Below are 11,872 nucleotides of genomic sequence, written 5' to 3' on the forward strand. Positions count from 1 at the left end.
TATAGCTTACGTACCGTGAAATTATCTTTTTCTTATAACATAAGTGTTTCCACGATAAGTAGTACAAGGAGGCAGAAAATATCAATAACGAGAACCGAATTGGGGAACTCCTTGGGCCCAGATCAAGGACTCCTCGCTACTGCTCTGTCCGTTTCTCTAGAATGGATTCTGCATAATTCCATTCTATTACTACTTACTTGGATTTTTGAGGGGAAAAAAAATGCAGAAAAAAGAGTGGGGGAAGGGGAAGCCGAGGCTTGTAGCAGAACAGGACTTGAAGCCGAGCCGAAGCCGAAGGTTATAAAATTCCCGGCTACCCGCTCACCCGGTAACGGAGAACCAACCCTTACTTTAAACCCGACTGAATATCACCTCTATTTAAAAATTATTTATTTATATATTAAAAAAAAAACTCAGGTTTGGTAGCGCAGCTGTAATAAGTAGCAGTGGAAGAAGAAGTTGAAGGGACACGGAGAGTGACAGAGATGGCGTGTTGAGCTGGCGATGACTCCATAGCTCTCTCTCTCTCTCTCTCCTTTTCCAGCCACATTACTCTCATCGTGCTCACCGACGGCCTCATCTCTTCCGATCTCCGGCTTCCACTGACGGAGATTTCAGCTCCACCGACGCCGAGGAAGGCGAGCATCGGAGATGGAGGCGAACGCTGGCATGGTCGCCGGCTCCTACAAGAGGAACGAGCTCGTCCGGATTCGCCACGATTCCGACAGTGCGGTAAGTGATTTGAGCTCCTGATAATGGCTGACCGGATTTTTTTTTAATCGGGAGCATCTGACAGTGTAGATCTGAGATTTGTGTCGCGAATTGAGTCAATCTGGTTGATTTCGGAGTAGTGGCGAAAAATTTTTGGAGTGCACGATATGATTGTATAGTACTCAGTACTTCGCAGTGATCAGCTCACTGAGAGTGAGCAACTGTGGATCTGAAGAGTTGATGCAAAACCGAAGTGCATTTCAAATGCAGATCAAAATTTGTTTCTACGAGCACGTGACTCTATTCGTCTCTGCTTTTGAGTTATAGAGTGAATCTATTAATCTAGTCTGTGTCTTGAATCAAGCTATCGGATTTTGTTATAGTGTCCTACTATGGCGGGGATTTCAATCTGTGATATGTTGCATCTGCTTCGAGTGTTTATTAGCTTCTGAACGCTTATTTTCTTTATGGATTATACTGTCGATCATGTTATAGATCCATTTCGTATTTACGGATGAGTTGTCGTCTCTGCTTTCTTAGATGTAGTTTGCTATTCTGTATTTCTTAATGAGTATCTCGTTATTCATAATCTCATTTGAATGATACAGCCCAAGCCATCGAAGAGCTTGAATGGTCAAACATGTCAGATCTGCGGGGATACTGTTGGATTTACTGTTAATGGTGATTGCTTCGTAGCTTGCAATGAATGTGCATTCCCAGTCTGTCGCCCCTGTTATGAGTACGAGAGAAAAGATGGTAATCAGTGTTGTCCGCAGTGCAAGACTCGGTACAAAAGGCACAAAGGTAAGACTATATTTAGGATTTCTTCTGATTTGTCTAGTTAACTGTAGTTTTAGTTCTGACTCTGGTCTATCCGTACTTTCAGGGAGTCCTCGAGTGGCAGGTGATGATGATGAGAATGATGTTGATGACATTGAGAATGAGTTCAATTATAACCAAGGAGATGCCCCTAGAAGGCGCCAGTGGCAGGGAGATGAATCAGATGTTTCTTCTTCTCGACGCGAGTCTCAACACCCAGTCCCTCTCTTGACTCACGGACACTCGGTAGACAACTAACTCTTGCTCCATTGACTTCTCTGAATTAACTCTTCAACATGGTAAACTTTTAAAATTACAGAGGGTTATAAAGGGTTTTTGCTGAGGATGCTTCATTTCACATATATGTTTTTACTCCTCTTATGATTTAATCTGACTTGGTCTATACTGGAGACTCAATGTTTGTTCTATCTTTGGGATCACAATTGCGAAGTATCATATTGATGGGTTCTCTTAGCTACTAGCTTTTATAAGTGATCTGACTAGTAGCTCTTGTTGTCTCAATAATTTGGTTCTTTTATTGCCCAACCTTAGATTCATTGCCCTAATTAACGGCTTAAAAAGCATTTTGTGCAACATCACCTGGTACTAGCTTATGTTGTAATAGTACTCCACTATATGAGGTTTCTATGGATAAGATAAGGTCAAGAGGTCAATATCTTCAGGAAACGGAGAAATGTATGATGATTTTTTCTCGAGTCGAAGAGCGACATCCTTGCCCTTTTGCATTGACATACTTTTTTTTTTTTTCTAGAGCGAAAAATCGTAATCTTAAATACAGGAAATAGTTTTTCAGGCTTCAAAATGTTAATATAACCTGGCTGGTGACTCTGCTTAATGGAGTTGACGACTGATAATTAAGTAAAATTCATGTCCCAAAATATCATTAATCAAATTATATTGCTTAAAGTTATTGATGTTTACCAAGTCTCCTATTTGTCCAATTCTTGCAGGTGTCTGGAGAAATCCCCTGTGCTACACCTGATAATCAATCTGTACGGACTACATCAGGACCTTTGGATCCCAGACAACCAGGTGACACTTCAACTTGTGTTTATTCGAAGTTCCTAGGAAAGTATATATCGCATAAATAACTAATTGTTTCACAAAACATATTAGTTCCTGTGCGCATTGTGGACCCGTCGAAGGACTTGAACACTTATGGCCTTGGAAGTGTTGACTGGAAAGAAAGAGTTGAAGGTTGGAAACTTAAGCAGGATAAAAATGTGCTTCCGATATCTAGTCGATATTCTGAAGGGAAGGGAGGTGACATAGAAGGCACTGGTTCTAATGGTGAAGAGCTCCAAATGTAAGTATCAGCTATACAGAATTTATGATGTATCGTGTTGGTATTTCATTTTTAACGTCGAATGAATTATTTAGGTTTCGAGTTTCATCTCATTGGCAGATATAAATTAGCTCATCTGAAGTAATCATAGTTGCAGATTATTGAATAGGCATAATTTTTCCTGATAGTCAATTAAAAATAAATTGAGCATTTCTAAACCAAGTATTTTCTTGTTACAGGGCTGATGATGCTCGTCAACCTCTGAGTCGAATAGTACCTATACCGTCGTCTCATCTGACACCTTATCGAGTTGTCATTATTCTTCGGTTGATTATTTTGGGCTTCTTCTTACAGTATCGTGCCACTCACCCAGTGAAAGATGCTTACCCTTTATGGTTGACATCAGTTATTTGTGAGATTTGGTTTGCATTATCATGGCTTTTGGATCAATTCCCAAAATGGTCACCAATCAACCGTGAGACATTCCTTGATAGACTGGCATTGAGGTCGGTTTGCTTCTGTCCTTTGCCAATTGCAGCTGTTACTTTGAGCTTCAGCTTCAGCCTCTTTAACTTTATGAATAAACTTATCTTGTAGATATGATCGGGAAGGGGAACCGTCACAGCTGGCTCCTGTCGATGTCTTTGTTAGTACGGTGGATCCTCTCAAAGAACCTCCTCTTATAACAGCAAACACTGTCTTGTCCATTCTTGCAGTGGATTACCCTGTCGACAAAGTCTCCTGTTATGTTTCTGATGATGGTTCAGCAATGTTGACTTTTGAAGCCCTCTCCGAAACTGCTGAGTTTGCCAGGAAGTGGGTACCCTTCTGCAAGAAGCACAATATTGAGCCTAGGGCACCGGAATTTTACTTTGCCCAAAAGATAGATTACTTAAAGGACAAGATACAGCCTTCTTTTGTCAAAGAACGCAGAGCAATGAAGGTTAGCTATTATTTGTAAGTAAAATTTGGTACTTCCACTCGTGAATTGTTGAAAATGATAAACATTTGCTGCAAATTGTTTTGCAGAGAGAATATGAAGAATTCAAAGTGCGAATCAACGCTCTTGTTGCTAAGGCACAGAAGATGCCAGAAGAAGGGTGGACAATGCAGGATGGTACATCTTGGCCTGGAAATAATCCTAGGGACCATCCAGGAATGATCCAGGTATTATTACATCTTACAATTAAACCATTAGAATTTCATCTTTGTTTTTCCCTTGGTCTCTTTGAAATATGATCTATAAGTTTTTAATATCATCTTGCTAAAATGTTAGGTCTTTTTGGGTCATAGCGGGGGACTTGATACTGATGGAAACGAGCTACCTCGGCTTGTTTATGTTTCTCGTGAAAAGCGACCTGGTTTTCAACATCACAAGAAAGCTGGAGCTATGAACGCTTTGGTTTGTTATTCTAAACTCTTTCTGCTATCCTTTTCACGACCTACAATATGCCTTGATAATATAAAGTCAGGTTTTCATGCACTCATGCTTCAGTCGTAATCTGGTTTTTCCACTTGCATTTGTCTCTCGTAAATTTGTCCTTTATCTGTTGACTGGATGAGACACATTCATGATACATTTTCGTGGCAATTTATCAGAATATAGATCATAAAAATATTAAACCATTTCCTCAGCAGGAGCGGGTTCATTACCCTATCTTAATTTACAAGTAAATGAATTTCAGTAAAGTTAACATGATGGAAAATTGCTAGGATACCTAAAAATAGGGAAAAGGAAAACTAACAAAAACATCCTTTTTTTTAATTATTATATAAATCTCGGAATCTAGATTATGAAATATTTTTTCCTATATTTACAATTTGGCAGCTGTTGCTTGATTACTGAACAAACTTTTCCTTAGAGCCCCATGGATTTACTTGACCTCTTTCATCAATCTGCTTGCATGTCGTTGCTTATCTTGGTATATGCAGATCCGTGTTTCTGCTGTACTCACAAATGGAGCCTATCTTCTGAATGTCGACTGTGATCACTACTTCAACAACAGTAAAGCTCTTAAAGAAGCCATGTGTTTCATGATGGATCCCATTCTTGGAAAGAAGACATGCTACGTTCAGTTCCCTCAGCGTTTTGATGGCATTGACTTGCATGATCGATATGCCAACCGCAACATTGTCTTCTTTGATGTATGTTAAATCTTTCTTAATGAATCTGTACACAATTTCCTTTGTCTGCTTAGTTGTAACTGCAAGATTTCATTGTATCTGGTTTTTGTGCAGATTAACTTGAAGGGGCTTGATGGAATCCAAGGTCCTGTTTATGTGGGAACTGGATGTTGCTTCAACAGACAAGCTCTTTATGGATATGACCCAGTATTGACGGAGGAGGATCTGGAACCAAATATTATTGTGAAGAGTTGTTGTGGTTCAAGAAAGAAAGGGAAGAGCAGCAACAAGAAGTACATAGATAAGAAGAGGGCATTAAAAAGAACTGAATCCACCATTCCCATTTTCAATATGGAGGATGTTGATGATGGAGTAGAAGGTATAGATAACTATCTCCTCTTGTATAATAAGCTACCAACTCTTTCAAATGGTTTATACGTTTTGCAAAGACTCCAGTCTTTTCTTAAATCTGCCTGATGTGCTCTGCAAATTATATGACTTTACACAGAAATAGTATTGCGATGAAGATCTATCACTCCTGATAGAGCCATGCATGCACTCCTAGGATTATCTCCAATGAAATGTCGTTAAATTCATTCCCTCTGTTCTGCAGGATATGATGATGAGAGGTCACTACTCATGTCTCAGAAGACTCTGGAGAAGAGATTCGGTCAGTCTCCTGTCTTTATTGCTGCTACCTTCATGGAACAGGGTGGCATTCCACCTTCTACCAACCCCGCAACTCTCTTAAAAGAAGCAATACACGTTATTAGCTGTGGCTATGAGGACAAGACTGAATGGGGCAAAGAGGTAACTAAATTTGATAGTCTACTGATCTTAAGTGACACATTACTTATCTTCTCAAGACTCTCCTGAAGGGTGCTAATTCGAGGTATTTTCTTGCAAACAGATTGGGTGGATATACGGTTCAGTTACAGAAGATATTTTGACTGGGTTCAAGATGCATGCTCGAGGTTGGATCTCGATCTATTGCATGCCTCCTCGCCCAGCCTTTAAGGGTTCTGCTCCCATCAATCTATCTGACCGTTTGAACCAGGTTCTTCGGTGGGCTCTTGGTTCAATCGAGATTTTGCTAAGCAGACATTGCCCCATTTGGTATGGATACAATGGAAGATTAAAGCTATTGGAGAGAATAGCGTACATCAACACCATTGTCTACCCTCTGACCTCAATCCCATTGATAGCGTATTGTACGCTTCCAGCATTTTGTCTTCTCACCGGAAAGTTCATCATCCCCGAGGTCAGTGATCTGTTTCACCTAATTGGTTTAATGATCTGTTTCACTACATGAAATCAGTGTAGTTACGTCCAAACAACAATTTACTCCTTTATTCTATGCATCCACCAGATAAGCAACTTTGCGAGCATGTGGTTCATCCTTTTGTTCGTCTCCATCTTCGCTACGGGGATCCTCGAGCTCCGCTGGAGTGGTATCAGCATTGAGGACTGGTGGAGGAATGAGCAGTTCTGGGTCATTGGAGGCACCTCTGCTCACCTCTTTGCGGTCTTCCAGGGGCTCCTTAAGGTCCTTGGTGGGATCGACACCAACTTCACTGTCACCTCAAAGGCCGCAGACGAAGATGGGGATTTTGCGGAGCTCTATGTTTTCAAGTGGACTTCCCTCCTCATCCCGCCCACCACTGTCCTCATAGTGAACCTAGTTGGGATTGTGGCAGGAGTTTCTTTTGCAATCAACAGTGGCTACCAGTCCTGGGGCCCGCTCTTCGGGAAGCTCTTCTTTGCGATATGGGTCATTGCCCACCTGTATCCATTCCTCAAGGGTCTGTTGGGCAGGCAGAACCGTACTCCCACAATCGTGATCGTGTGGTCCATACTCCTGGCCTCTATATTCTCCCTCCTCTGGGTGAGGATCGACCCGTTCACATCCGACCCCACCAAGACTGCTGCAAACAGTCAGTGTGGCATCAATTGCTAATGAGTGTGATCCCTGGTATGCTCGGTCTCTTTCTCTTCACGATTATTTCTGGTGTATATAATAAGCATCAATGAAGTATGCTTTACCATCGAGGTTACACCGAAATGTAGCTCCATCTACCTTCCTCATAAGTATTGTCGCAGTGGAGAAGGCATGAAGGGTCTTCTAGTTCTCCCATGACTTACTCTACTGTGCTATGATACACAGGACAAGAGAATCGACCAGCCCGTACTTTATTGATAGAAATGTGACGTATTTATATCCACAATTCCGTGGGAATAGCAATTCATTTTCTTCTTTCCCCTATTATTCTTCTATGTACCGTTTTGGGACATTTGTTTCTATTTTCTTATCATGAAGAGGCATCGAATGAATTGTGTGTGTGTAGAATATCTTGGCTTGTGTTTATCCATCCTTGTATTTATTAGACTAACTAATCCGGAATTCTTAATGGCCGACCCTGATACAACAATTGATGAATTCTCAAGAAACAAGATGTACAACATCAGGGGTGTCCACAGGTTACGGCACGTGTCGCATTTACCGGAAAATGACTCTGATGGTCAAGTTTCAAGTGATGTTGCCCTTTGGCCCATGCCGAAATGAATGTGCCCTAGCCTTGCGAGCTCTTCGCCGGGACAGGCATAGTGAAAGCTCGGTGTCATTAGAAGTCCTGAAGCCTTGTTGGCTTTTGTTTATAAGAGTCGCTCTGTGCAAATGCAATTTCTAGCATGTTATCAATGGCTCTCACTCCATTGCCAATGAGCCGATACAGGTCTCTCCCATTGTTGATAAGCTGATCCATGAAACAGAAATTGGCAGCGAGCAGACCGACTTTAAGGTGATGATATTACTCAAATGCTACGCATATACGTATGTATTCTCATTGGAGCAACCTATTACTCAAATTCTAAGCGTATATGTATAGATTCTCATCGGAGCAGCCTACTTTGGGCTCGACTTGGGTACGCCTTCTGACGACTTAAGTGATAGACATTCAAGGAAATGCTCTAACTGTAGAAGAGCAGACCTCGATAAAAGCCGATCTGTTTGGACCGAATATCCATTCTTGCATCTATAATTCATAACAAGTCCCACCGAGGAAAGTTTTCCACTTTGTCCACGAACAAGCCTATCTGTTGCGGTCCAGTTGGACTCTTAACGGGGGACTAGGGCTGTTTCCTTGTAGTTCAATGAGATGGATCTTCATTGTTCTTCCACGATATTGCAAAGCATCTTCCAAGTTCAATGACAATGTGTCCGATTTAGCTTGGAGGTTGAGCGGATTTAGCTTCCCTATCTAAGCTGAAGAGATCCATGAGAATGAATAGCTGTGGGATTTGGTTCTTGAGCAAACTAAGGCCCTCCAGCACAGTCGTCTTTTAGAATGGCTCGTTAAGGATCACCAGCTCTCGTCTCCCTCACTGCGAATCCTCATCAACATCTCGTACACGAAAGCAGACTCAATGCACGAGAGACCGATTATGTCGGAGTAGCACTCACGCAGTCTTGCCACATAATTCTTCACAAACTGTGTCTTCTAAGCTGAGGTTGAACCTCGTTAGGATAACCTGCAAGAACCCCTGTTTGTGTCTTTCATGGCTCCCAACCCTTCACTGACCGGAACGATTGCTAAATTCAAACCGCCAGTTGGAAAATCTCTTCATCATGAGGATAATTCTTGTCTGTTCATAGTATTTGGCTGCTGCGATGGCATAGCTTCAGGTTTTTTCCGTGCCAGAGATATACTTCGGGTTCTGTTCACCTCTTTTAAGCCAAAAAGAATGCAAAAAACCACTTTCAATTTGCGGAGTCTTCACTGGCTTAGAGCATGTGAAGAAGTACCTCTAATTGCTATCGTTTCCGTTAAAAAACAATTGCATCCGAAATGAATATAGAACTAAGATTTCATGATGAATTTGTCATCCCGAACAATTTGATGAAAACGTTGATAGCGAAACATGTCTTATGCGCAACGGACCAAGCATTTTCTTTTCACTTCATAAGTTGACCAATCGTTATTTGTTGTGCCGCCCTCGTCTACAATGAGAGAATACGCAGTACCTTTGTATTTTCGACTCATTAGGGATGATGAGTGCAGTGGACATGCCTCACCGAAGGTAGAACAGAAAAAACTTACATATGCATCTATTGAACCTTTAATTAGAGATAATAGCAAACACTGCTTGTATACCGGTGAGCACAAGGAGGACGATGGCTGCAATTACGGAAATGCTCGCCCATGGAGTGCTGAAGTAGTCTCTCCCCAATGCTGCTTTCCACTTGTGCCACGGCACCTCGCAGTACTCAGTAAGCTCCAAGCATAGTTTCGTAAAGTAGGAAGGAGGGCTTGTACGTAGACCTTGGGCCATATTGTTGATGATACTGGATACTTGTGCGCTATTCCCTATTGCATTCACGAGGACCCGGCTTTGAACTAGAAGATCCACATCGCTTGGCTCGTTGATAAGCTGGTCCAGGAGAATGAAGTAGTTGGTCAACAGATGGTTACCCAAGTAGTGGCACTGCTCGAATGCCAGCAGATTCCTAAATACGGTTTCGGTCATGTCATCCATGAAGAATGACGGGAACTCGAGGGTCCCCCGCTGGCAGTCGAACTTAATGTCAAGGAGACTGGTGCTCTTGGTGTTCATGGTGACTCTGACTCCACATCGGCGGAGCTTTGTGATGGAGGGTACAAGGACAGCCGACTTCAGGATATTATCGACCTCATCTGGCGGAACCGATTCACAACATATTCTCAGGGGACAAGCGAGGACAAGATGCCGGCCTACCTTTCCAGGAGGGAATAGGTCTTGACAGCTTCTTGGACTGCTGAGGAGACATGGCACAGACACGCCACACTTGGTTCTGTCCTCCGATGGTTGGGTATCCATTAATGGGTGAGGCAATAGCAGCAATCTCAGGAGACAATCGAGGAGATGAACTACTTCGGAGGAACAAACCTTGTTTCTGTTGACCCAATTGTTTCGGATATGCGGCGTGACGTTTAGAAATTTCCAGATATATTCCATGAACAAATCCGACCCCGATTCAGGGGGAATAGGAGCTGTGGTTGAGAGGCAAATATAACAAAGCTTTAGGAACTGCTTGTTGGCCTCTGAAATGCAATTAACACAAAACTCGACCCCGGAAAAGACGATCTTCGTCTCAGTTCTGGAATTAGTTGGAATGTTATTGCTGTTCTTTAATTAGTTATTATCGACTATGTATGTAACCAATAAATTTGATGGATCTAACGAGTTACTTGACCGAAAAGTAATTGACAGTCATCTGGTTGTGCAACAATTTGTCTATAGTTGCGAACACAAACGGGAGGCTTCTTTACCTGGTTGAAAGAGGTTCAAATTTGGCTTGAATGATTGGCTTTGTATCTCAAACGTGTTGGCAGAATACCCAGGTTTGTCCTGATGGCCGGAATTCACCGAGATATTGCTTGTTCTTTGCTGTTCCACATTTGATTCATCATTTGAGTTTGATGACGCCATGTCTGGTTTTCCTTGTGCTTCCCTGTTGGAGGCATGTTCTTCCAAGTCAGAAAGCATCCTGGCCTCCAAGTCCTTCACATCATCACCTCTAAATGAAGTGGTCGGTGGTCGAGCGGATTCAGCTCTTTTATCTAAGTTGAAGAGATCCTTGAGGATGAATAGCGGGATTTGGTTCTCGAGCAACATTAGATCATATATCACAGTCGTGATCAAGAATGGCCTGTTAAAGATCCTGCAGCTCTCTTCTCCCCGACTGCAAATCCTCACCAACATCTCGTACACAAAAGCAGAGTCAATCATCATGACCTTCACAAACTCATTGCTCGAGAGATTGATCGTGTCTGCATAGCTCTCACGCAGTCTTGCCTCTCTATCCTTCACAAAAACTGCGTACTCTTCCAAGCTAAGGTTGACCCTCTCCAGGAAAAGCTGCAAGTACCTCTGTTTATACCCTTCCATGGCTTCCAAGCCTTCTCCTTTATGGTGGATTGGCCCGATCGAAACAACCTTTTTTTATGGGATAATAATCAAGAGAACTAATTATCTATTATACATAGACTTAACCAAAAAGCTAATGGCGGTGAGACTGGATCCAACAATCGAAATAACATTTCATGCGAACTGACAGGAACCATTACTATAATTTAAAGCACCAGTCGAATCACCGAGATAAATGCTACACATGACAAGTTATATGCAACAATCTTATCACCTGAGGAGTGTATGCGGCCGGATTCTTAACGCGGAGATGCTTGGGAACTCCGTAGATGCAGTGATTGGGGGTTAGAGGAGACAACTTATTCATTTCTTCTCTCAGTGAAGTGACCATTGCCAGCAATGGAACTACTGGGTTTTCCTTTTCCATTAGAATTGTCGACTCACTCTCACTGTGAACCATCAGCTCATGGCTCAGATCATCGGGTTCGGCCATATTGCTTTCAATTGCCATTCGATAATTGTTTCTTCTTCTTCCAACTGTTTGTAACATCAATGGGAACAGAGATGGAAAAAGAATACCACAACGAATCAGAGACACCGTTGTCTGCAGATAAGATACCGGTCCGTCTAAGATGGCATCGTGTCAATATAACTCGTTTCTGTCTTTTTGTGGGTGACCGGCTATAGCAGGTGCAGCCAGTCCCGTTATTTAATAATAATAAACGAAGCATATAAAAAAAAGAAAAAAAGGGAACAGGAAACTCGCTGGCTCCAGCAAAGGCAGAGGGGGTGGGTCAGTCGCCCGCGGTAGCCGCCCCACCGGCGACCTCGGCCGGTGCGGTGGCTGCCGTTGGCGATTGACCCACCCCCAGTTTTCTGATCTACCATTTTTTTTATTTGATCTGTTGATTTTCTTTTTTTTTTTTTGTTAAAAGTTCAATATCCAACAATGTTGTTCTTCTCAGTGCCGGTGGTGGTCTGTTGGCAATGAATTTAGAGGAGGAGCTG

General features: G+C 42.4%; 2 protein-coding genes across 2 annotated transcripts; one reads left to right on the top strand and one right to left on the bottom strand.

Annotated features, from left to right (window-relative positions):
• The first annotated feature begins 464 nt into the window (after positions 1 to 464).
• Positions 465 to 7,309, top strand: LOC116187075 (cellulose synthase A catalytic subunit 1 [UDP-forming]). Its single transcript, XM_031515663.1, has 14 exons — positions 465 to 732; positions 1,320 to 1,515; positions 1,598 to 1,776; positions 2,502 to 2,583; positions 2,668 to 2,857; positions 3,076 to 3,342; positions 3,434 to 3,779; positions 3,866 to 4,003; positions 4,113 to 4,238; positions 4,769 to 4,981; positions 5,075 to 5,339; positions 5,574 to 5,770; positions 5,871 to 6,221; positions 6,330 to 7,309. Exons 1-14 carry the CDS (start codon positions 652 to 654, stop codon positions 6,915 to 6,917), a joined length of 3,219 nt encoding a protein of 1,072 aa, XP_031371523.1. The 5' UTR covers positions 465 to 651; the 3' UTR covers positions 6,918 to 7,309.
• Positions 7,310 to 8,886: 1,577 nt separating this feature from the next.
• Positions 8,887 to 11,464, bottom strand: LOC116187076. The gene is made up of 3 exons (XM_031515664.1): positions 11,139 to 11,464; positions 10,267 to 10,933; positions 8,887 to 9,987 (listed from the first exon to the last, which is right to left on the bottom strand). Exons 1-3 carry the CDS (start codon positions 11,412 to 11,414, stop codon positions 9,077 to 9,079), a joined length of 1,854 nt encoding a protein of 617 aa, XP_031371524.1. The 5' UTR covers positions 11,415 to 11,464; the 3' UTR covers positions 8,887 to 9,076.
• Positions 11,465 to 11,872: the final 408 nt, after the last annotated feature.

This window comes from Punica granatum, chromosome 8 (genome assembly GCF_007655135.1).
Source record: "Punica granatum isolate Tunisia-2019 chromosome 8, ASM765513v2, whole genome shotgun sequence".
Taxonomy (NCBI): Eukaryota; Viridiplantae; Streptophyta; class Magnoliopsida; order Myrtales; family Lythraceae; genus Punica; species Punica granatum.

Bases quoted from the DNA above. Each gene is read 5' to 3' on its own strand.
- LOC116187075 (XM_031515663.1), top strand. From the start codon at position 652: ATGGAGGCGAACGCTGGCATGGTCGCCGGCTCCTACAAGAGGAACGAG. The intron at 2,584-2,667 runs GTGACACTTCAA...AAAACATATTAG, and splicing joins TTTGGATCCCAGACAACCAG to TTCCTGTGCGCATTGTGGAC. The intron at 5,771-5,870 runs GTAACTAAATTT...TCTTGCAAACAG, and splicing joins AGACTGAATGGGGCAAAGAG to ATTGGGTGGATATACGGTTC.
- LOC116187076 (XM_031515664.1), bottom strand. From the start codon at position 11,414: ATGTTACAAACAGTTGGAAGAAGAAGAAACAATTATCGAATGGCAATT. The intron at 10,934-11,138 runs GTGATAAGATTG...CCATAAAAAAAG, and splicing joins CGGCCGCATACACTCCTCAG to GTTGTTTCGATCGGGCCAAT. The intron at 9,988-10,266 runs GTAAAGAAGCCT...TCTCAACCACAG, and splicing joins TTTGAACCTCTTTCAACCAG to CTCCTATTCCCCCTGAATCG.